Source organism: Lolium perenne, chromosome 1 (genome assembly GCF_019359855.2).
Source record: "Lolium perenne isolate Kyuss_39 chromosome 1, Kyuss_2.0, whole genome shotgun sequence".
NCBI classification, from domain to species: Eukaryota; Viridiplantae; Streptophyta; class Magnoliopsida; order Poales; family Poaceae; genus Lolium; species Lolium perenne.
In genome coordinates, this window is record NC_067244.2 from 141,525,724 (window position 1) to 141,535,248 (window position 9,525).

Sequence of the window (9,525 nt, forward strand, 5' to 3'; positions counted from 1 at the left end):
CGTTAACAGATCCGTTACCGATACACTGATCGATCCCAGCGAAAAAGCAAGCCGTACTTGCGTGTCTCCGCGATCTGCTCCTGAAGAGGCGGCCCTCTTTTGCATGTAAATCCAAGGCACATCACTGTGCAAGTTCCGGAGAAACAGGGATGGAAATGAGTCTTTAATCTGGATCGCGACGTCGAGCTGCCTTCCGATTTCGAGCTACGTGCATCGCGAGTTTGCCACCATGAGCCAGAGGCCGGAGAGGGATGAGGATGACAGGCATGTGAATAGCGCGCGAGCGCCTGCATTGCGTCGTGAGCTCGCGATCTTTTGAGGGCGTTCGCGCCATACGTGCAGCTCGCGGCCTTATCCCCTCCATCGCGTGCCGGCCATATATACCCCAGACGCACACCCGCTCCACCAAGAAACTCGTCCGCCACACCACCAGCTAAAAGAACACGTACGAACGTAGGCACGGACGTTCCGGACATGGCGCCGCGTAGCATCAGCAGCCCGTTGCTGCTTCTCTCCGCCGTGCTCCTCTCCTGCTGCTGCGGCCTCTCCGGCGCGGCGCGGCCGGCCCCTTCGGCCGCCGCCGTCGGCAACGTCAGCTTCATCAGGTCGTGGTGCGCGGGGACGGAGTACCCGACGCTGTGCGACGCGACGCTCTTCCCGCACGCGGCCGCTGTGGGAACAAGCCCAGCGCGGCTGGCGTGGGCCGCGCTGAACGTGACCCTCGACGGCGCGCGGAACGCGAAGGCGGCCATGAAGGAGATGGCCGCGGGAGGCCAGCTGACGCCCGTGGCGGCGGAGGCGGCGGGGGACTGCGTCAGCATGCTAGGGGACGCCGTGGGCATGCTGCGGCAGTCGGTGGAAACCATGGAGGAGCAGGCGGAGGAGGAGGGCCAGGCGACGCAGCAGGCGAGCAGGACGGCGAGGTTCCGCGTCGACAGCGTCCGGACGTGGGCCAGCGCGGCGCTCACCGACGACGGCATGTGCATGGAAGGCTTCAAGGGCGAGGCGGCCGGCGTGAGGGAGGCCGTGCGTTCCCACGTCATCGGCCTCGCGCACCTCACCGCCAACGCGCTCGGCATCGTCAACGCCATGGCCGCCCAGACGCCGCCGTAGCCGCCATGACACATTCCATATAGACGGAGGTGTTATACGTACCGTACGTACCTATACGCCATGCCTTGTGTACAAATCAGATATACAGTACTATTGAAGTGTTCCTGTTAGGCGCAAAATATACTGTGCGCATGTGTCAGCGTCGTTTTGTACATGCTGGTGTCTATGATTTGTACGTTCCTGCATGTGAGCTGCCTGTGATGAAACCGGCCAAAACTCACCACGTCCGCGGTCCGCCCAAGTCAATGCATGCGAGCTGAGTGTGATACAATGTTCAAGTTTTTTTTATAAATAAAGCAACCACGGGGAACAAGTGAGGATAGACCATGTCTGCTAGAGCGAGCAAAAACAAGGCCAGAAACAAAGAGGATGCCGTCTCGTAGTCTAGGCTTATTTAGGTTCCAGGGTTTAGCCTATTGCAAACGAGTCACGGATTAAAATTTGGTTGTTGTTTGTTTGCTCGTGATGTGATTTTGTGTACTCGTTTGGTTGGCTGCGCACAGTCTATTTTAGCTCTACTCGTACACCGTAGAGTTGTTTTGGTTGCACACATCATAATCTCATACTCTTACCATCGTTTAAATAGGGTGAGATTATCATGCCATTGCATGTTACATCATATAGGATTCAGAATCACAAGATCCTAACGATCACAAAGTGGATGATGAATTCTTTCACATTACTCTCACGTACCTCCGATGCTACTTGTGCTCCAGGTATTGCAATTGCAAGAACACCCATTGGTTGCGGTGCTCCTTGTGGTAACGACAATAGTTGTTCAATGGCCTGAATAGCTGTGTCCTGATCATCCAAGAAGCTCTGGCACTCTACTTGTGCCTCCTCCAATATTTTATACCCTTTGTAGTTGTTATTTAAGTATCCATTGACTTGCTCTTGGAGATCCTCTATGAGTTATAGATACATGGATTCCTTCCTCAAAAGATCACATACCACTAGCATGACAGAAGAACAAGTAATGTTGTTGATCGGTCACAAGATTGAAACAAGTCATAACATAGAAACACAATTTTGACAACACATCATAAACTAAGCGGAGCATTCATGATCATTGCAAAAGTGGACCAGAAGTTCATCCTACACCAATATGGTGTAATCCTAACACCACAACAAAATTGGCCGCCATGCTAACACCGCAAATTCATCATCACATGAGGGGTTAGTATATATCACCTGATCACACTTACAAGCCATAAGAAGTCTTTAATCCCTAGCTACAAGCAAAATATACATCATCATCATCATCAAGTCAACACTACATGTACTATAGTACTTGCGGGGGCAACACTACATGTTGCTATGTTACTATAGTACTTTGCATCATTGTAGTGCGAGACGAGGGTGGCTCACTAGAAACAGACGAATCGGCCGTTCCTCCCGGGCTAGGCCCAGAGTTGCTTTGAGAACCGGTTCGTCCACAACGCGAAGGCATTCCAGGCAACCAAATGGCGCAACTTTAGCTCCAGTAATGCGGGCCAAATGCCATGCAACCTACCAAACACACCCAAAGAGAAAGCGGTATAACTCCAAAGGTTTTAAACGTGGAGATGCCGGCCACACGGACAATCACCTAGATTATCCGATATAAATTTGAGGTGTGGAATAATATGAGACTATTCCGAGGGGAAATGTTTGTATTCCCACCTCTGATTTCCCTTTGGTCGTCTTCGTCTTTGTAGAGGAGGCGCCACCGATGAATCAGGCCGCCACAAGATGGTTGGCCATATCCTGGGTGCACACTGAAAGGGAGTATAACTGGTTCTGGTTCTACTAGAATATGAGGCTATCTCAGGAAATCACGTTTCATGTTGTCGGTGACAAACTATACATACTCCAATTTTCCTGCGTAGGAGATTGGTCAAAAGTGATGGAAGGAGGTCCTTGGTCGTTCTGAAATAAATGTGTGATCGTAGAGGGATACAATGGATTCAAAAAACTGTCGACTATCGAGATAGAGTGGATTTAAGTGTGGGTTATGATCCATGATCCACCGCCGAGGTATACACCTCTAGTCAACAACCTTGCTAGTAAGGTGGGCGAGTTTGTGTGTGTGGAGCCTGATTTTACCGATCATGTTGGTAATTTCCATGAGTAATGATAGATGTGCACAAGCCACTAAAGAAAGGGACCTCGTTGATCAGAGGAGGGAAGAAAGTTATTTCATTGATGAGAGGAGGGAAGAGAGAGCTTTTTCCTGTCTTGTAGGAGTATACCACATTGGTTGTGGTTATGTGGCCACCTTGATCGTACTCATAAGGAACACGGGATCGATTGCTGATAACCCGCAAGTGTAGTACCTTTTGATAAGTAAGAGTATCATACCCACGAGAAGCTGAATAAATGATTCGCTAAATGGAAGTAGTCAACAAATAAAGTCCCGAAGGTTTTGGTATGTTTGTTTTATAATTTCCTAAAAGGTAAAGCACATGGGAGATCGAGTGCAAATAGTAAAAAAAATATTAATAAGCTCTTTTTCAAAGAAATCATAATCCTTTATGCAGCAAAAGGATAAGCTTAGGTGTGCACTTATGTGAGTGAAGAGTTCCCAAGGGCGACCTAGATTTTAAGCACATGATTCCTATACAAACTAGTTGAATGCCCGTGCGTTGCCACGGTCCAACAAATTTATAACAGTTATCTATGTGTGTTTACTTCCTCTAAGTGACTATCATCTAACATTTTTTAAAGTTTCTTTCCTCTATGCACATTGAAAACCTTTACTATGGTGCCTATGCATGTGATAAAATGCATATTGTGCAGATACCTGATGTCTACGTTCCCCCTCCTTTCCTGTAGACAGTGTTGGGCCTCCAAGAGCAGAGGTTTGTAGAACAGCAGCAAGTTTTCCCTTAAGTGGATCACCCAAGGTTTATCGAACTCAGGGAGGAAGAGGTCAAAGATATCCCTCTCATGCAACCCTGCAACCACAAAGCAAGAAGTCTCTTGTGTCCCCAACACACCAAATAGGTGCACTAGTTCGGCGAAGAGATAGTGAAATACAGGTGGTATGAATATATATGAGCAGTAGCAACGGTGCCAGAAAATAGCTTGCTGGCGTGTAGTTGATGGTGGTAGTATTACAGCAGTAGTAACGCAAAAAACAAGAAACAAGCAGCGATAGCAGTATTTAGGAACAAGGCCTAGGGATTACACTTTCACTAGTGGACACTCTCAACATTGATCACATAACAGAGTAGATAAATGCATACTCTACACTTTTGTTGGATGATGAACACATTGCGTAGGATTACACGAACCCTCAATGCCGGAGTTAACAAGCTCCACAATAATGCTCATATTTTAGTAACCTTTAGTGTAAGATAGATCAACAGATTAAACCAAGTACTAACATAGCATGCACACTGTCACCTTCATGCATATGTAGGAGGAATAGATCACATCAATATTATCATAGCAATAGTTAACTTCGCAATCTACAAGAGATCATGATCATAGCATAAACCAAGTACTAACACGGTGCACACACTGTCACCTTTACACACGTGCAGGAGGAATAAAACTACTTTAATAACTTTGCTAGAGTAGCACATAGATAAATTGTGATACAAACTCATATGAATCTCAATCATGTAAAGCAGCTCATGAGATTATTGTATTGAGGTACATGGGAGAGAGATGAACCACATAGCTACGGGTACAGCCCCGAGCCTCGATGGAGAACTACTCCCTCCTCATGGGAGCAGCAGCGGTGATGAAGATGGCGGTGGAGATGGCAGCGGTGTCGATGGAGAAGCCTTCCGGGGGCACTTCCCCGCTCCGGCAGCGTGCCGGAACAGAGATCCTGTCCCCCAGATCTTGGCTTCGCGATGGCGGCGGCTCTGGAAGGTTTCTGTGGGTTTCGTCGAACGCATCAGGGTTTTCGCGACGGAGGCTTTATATAGGCGAAGAGGCGGCGCAGGAGGGCTTCTGGGGGGCCCACACCCTAGGGCGGCGCGGCCCCCTCCGGCCGCGCCGGGTGTGGTGTGGGGCCCCAGGCTCCCTACGGCGGCTCTCGGGTGTTCTGGATGGTTCCGGGAAAAATAGGAACCTGGGCGTTGATTTCGTCCGATTCCGAGAATATTTCGTTACTAGGATTTCTGAAACCAAAAACAGCAGAAAACAGGAACTGGCACTTCGGCATCTTGTTAATAGGTTAGTTCCAGAAAATGCACAAATATGACATAAAGTGTGCATAAAACATGTAGATAACATCAATAATGTGGCATGGAACATAAGAAATTATCGATACGTCGGAGACGTATCAATACCCAAAAGGATAGGAAAGACACATTTTAAGCTTTACTAAATTAACACATGCCGGCCATATAAAACTGTACAAAATGCTAATAGCTTTCAGTATTAGGACATATCATTTCCTACCTTCCAATGCTAAATTACTTGGTGAGCCCAACATGCATATTACAAATTATCATTCTAAAGGCCAACTCAACTTACAGAAATAAATTGGTATACTGACCTTTCTTTATGTTTGGCTAATAATGAGACATCCATACACTTTCTCGTAATTTGAAGGTTTGCAAGAACATCATTACTATATAGACATGGTAGATAGCAAAATGTTCCAGCCATTTTGTAGTGCGACAGTAAGTTTTATTGACATTCTCAGAAAAAAAAACATGGAAATTTGGCAAGTGCAGTGTGCTAACAAAAGAATGGGAAAACTCAAAAGAAATAGTGTAATCAATAATTTTCAAAGGACTCATCTATTGTTGATGTGCAATTCACACATGAGAAATCTCCTAGAAGGGGAAGAAGTGATGAGAGCCAATTTGTTGCAGAGGTGTCCCTAGCATCTTCTGAGAGCAGCCCTAGTGACCTCAAACATGCATCAATGCAGGTAATGAAGGAATACAACTGAATAAATAAGCAATTGAATCAAGAGGAACCGAAACTGTAGGAGAGAGATGGAGAGCTATGTGGAGCAAACATTGTATTAGCTGCTGGTACCAACAGGTTGCAAGAAATATTTTGGAATAGACTTGCAGTTCCATATAGTGATGCATATTTTATGTTGGAATATATAGTAAACAAATAACTTAATGAGGGAATCAGTAGGGAAGCATGTATTTATTTTCTTTTGTTATAATTGCATTTAATGAAATCGTTAACTACTTAATATTTAGATTAGAACATTTAGAGCGTGCATTAATCCTTTTGAGCTGAAGCGTGTATTACTCTCTGTATGATACAAAACTGATCAAGCTAAAAGTTTATTGTCAGAAGATTCTTCATGCTTAGTAAGTGCACAAGATCATCGAGCTGCATTAGTCTCAAATAAGGCGCGTAGCCAAAGCCTAGAAAATGGAGTGATACTTCTAGCTGTCATAAACAATGATGCCTTAGCTAATACCCAACATTAGTGTGGCTTGACAGAACTACGCTTACTTCTAGGTAAACACCAAGAGTATTACATTATCAGGAAAGTGTATTTTTTGATTAATAAAGAGAACTATCATTAAAAGGGGTCAAGACTACGTCTAGTATTACTTTTACAGTACATGGAGAAGAAAACAGGACAACAAAGATGCACAACTGTATACTGCTTCCAAAGTATGTCATCTTTTACGGTCCATGTATCTTGTACCTTAATATCGCAAGCAAATTAGAAGGTTGTGGAGTAGGAAGGACCTCAAGTAAGCCCTTAGGGCTCTTTGACCGATTGGTATCCTCAATTTTCAACAACAGTAGTAAACACCACAAGATACTATGTGTAGCATGGTGTGATCTCTTTGATTCTTTGAACATCCCCTTGTCGAATCTACATGTTAGACTAAAATGCAGAATATTTCTACATGATCCGCATTGCTAACAACAATTGTATCTTCTGTTATTATTTTCTTAAGATGGACGGGCGCGGCAACATGCACTTACATGGTATAATTCTAACAGATAATATGTGATAGTATGTGAGCTTTTCTTTTGGTAAGAAGGAAAAAAGGATCAAAATCAAAGAAATGTATGCTGACTTATCGGCGATTCATGTCCCAATTATTCTACCATAGAGAAATCTGCAATCTGTAGAGCTAAACAAAACCACAAGTATGGTTTAGAGCTGAATCATTTTGGAACAATTTTTCTTGTACATAGAAATTTACATTGTAATGTTTAACCATTTGTATAAGAATATATGTACCATGACAACAGTTCATACCGGGGAATGTGCACTCTCTTTTCCCCGACTGAGATGGAAGTGTAGGCTCAGCCTAGAATCATTGTTGTGAAGGAGCAAACGAAATTTCTTTGTCAAGCGATTAACATAAAAGTGAGCTGATAGCTGGATCTAGATAATATAGGAAAATTTAAGTGAGTATACTGCAGTAGTAACAGCTAAATTGACATGGCATTTATCAGCAGGAACCAACTACAATTTATTCAAAAAATGCAGTGGAAGAAAAACCGAAGACCGCGTACTTCACTGGAGTTTTTGAAGTTCCGTTAGACGTACTTCATTTCCATTCCGCACAGCATGTCCCTGATACCTGGTCCCTTCTGACTCATGACTTCTCTGGGCCTTTCCAGGCTATCTAGGAGAAGTAGCGCACGTCCAGCAGCGCGGCGGCGCCTGCCCGTGAACCCTCTCCCATCTACCGTGAGTGTGGCACCTGCTGGCTGCTGCAGCCTCATCGATGTGCAGAGATAGCGCAGCATGACCGGCGGAAGGTGGCTCCACTGTGCCGGAACACCACCTGCTCCTGTTGCGGGGGCGACGGGGTGACGTCGGGTTGCAGCTGCTGCATCATGCTGATAGTGGTGAAATGATGAGCCACATGGGAGTGAGGCAGGAGAGAAAATGAGCAGCAACAGCTGTATGGCTTTGCCTGCTGCATCGGCGCCGCCCTTCTTGGCAGACCACCCTTTCTGGTTCTCTTATAGCTCTAAATTGTCATATTCACTGCCAGTGGCGAATCCAGCCCATCTCGTTAGGGTGGGGCAGACCTTACTTAGATGGGCTTTTGTATTTATTTTTATTTTTTTCTGTATAAGAAATATGGGTTGGGCCAAATCTTAGGGTGGGGGGCCCCACCCTTCCACCCTGTTGGCTCCGCCACTGTTCACTGCCAGTGCTACCTCGATCAGCTGCAACCAAGGAGAAGAACTTCATGATAAATTCTACTGATTGAAATTCGTAATCAGAGCTCGTGGAACCATGGAAAAGTGTGATTCAATTCTTATATTTGTGCTGATGCTAACATATTCACGAAAAATCAACTTACGAGATCCATGATCCATCAGGAGAAAATTGTACATTTGTAGTTTTGGACACATCGAACACCATCTCCTTCTCGCGCACATCACCTCTGTATTCGTTAGATGATGATGGTAAATAGTGAAACGCATTGGACATCTGATTTGCTTCACACAATGACAGAAGCAAGAACAATATCGATTTAATTTCCATATTCTCCTCTAAAAAAAACCGAAGTAGTCTCATAACTGAAACTGTGCATAATCAATATAATGCAAGAAGTAAATATAATGCAATATAATGCTGGTTATATAATGCAATATAATGCAGGTTACTCACCTGCCTGCAGCTGACACGGATTCGGGATAATGGCACCATGGAGGTGCGGACACAAGAGCGTCGACGAACCTAGCGGCACCATGGATCTGCTACTCCTGCCTGTGGCGGCAAGGAATATTGTCGACAGGCGCCAATGTGGGCTGATATTGAGTCGGCGTCACGTGGTGAGGATGCTGAGGAGGGACGGTGCCGGTCAAAGAATGCTGCTTTGTAAATATTGGAACAACCTATTTTATTCAATCCATGAAACAGCAGGAGATTCCTTCAGTGAAGTTATCAAAAGAAATGCTTCTACCATTTGTAGAATTCGATAATTTTGGGTTAGTGAGGCTCTTCTTATCCTAGGCCTATAATCACACACCCAAGCCCAACAATAAGGCCATGAATACAAAATTAGACTTGAGAGAGGAAACACAAAATGCATACAATGAGGTTAGAGATGAGATCGAGCCGACAGAGGAGGTGGTGTACCAGGCCGCTACGGGGACCAGCCGCGTCATCCTCGATGCCAGACCATCAGGCGGAGCTAGGGCTACGTGGGAGCAAAACAACGATCTCAGGAGACGGACTTGCGGGGGATGACGACCAGTAGAATTTTGATCCCGGTGTAGAATTTGGCATTGGTGGCGGGGCTCCGGTCTCAAGTCGGAGAAGGACGGTCGACTCCCAAGTAGGAGCTCCCCTAGGTCCGCAAAGCCAGAGATCACCTCCGCAGCGACGGCGGCTCTTCGTAGTGGACTGGTGTAGTAGTGTGGGAACTCGGTGCGGTGGTAGCAGCACGGCCGGGACCTCGATGTGGTGGGCGGTGGCGGCGGTGGCGGCTCTTCGTAGTGGACTGGTGTAGCAGT

At 45.8% G+C, this 9,525-nt stretch overlaps 1 protein-coding gene across 1 annotated transcript; it reads left to right on the forward strand.

The window, feature by feature from the left end:
• Positions 1 to 407: 407 nt before the first annotated feature.
• LOC127306289 (pectinesterase inhibitor 10-like) lies at positions 408 to 1,265 on the forward strand. Its single transcript, XM_051336913.2, has one exon. The coding sequence runs from the start codon at positions 475 to 477 to the stop codon at positions 1,111 to 1,113; it is 639 nt and encodes a 212-aa protein (XP_051192873.1). The 5' UTR covers positions 408 to 474; the 3' UTR covers positions 1,114 to 1,265.
• Positions 1,266 to 9,525: the final 8,260 nt, after the last annotated feature.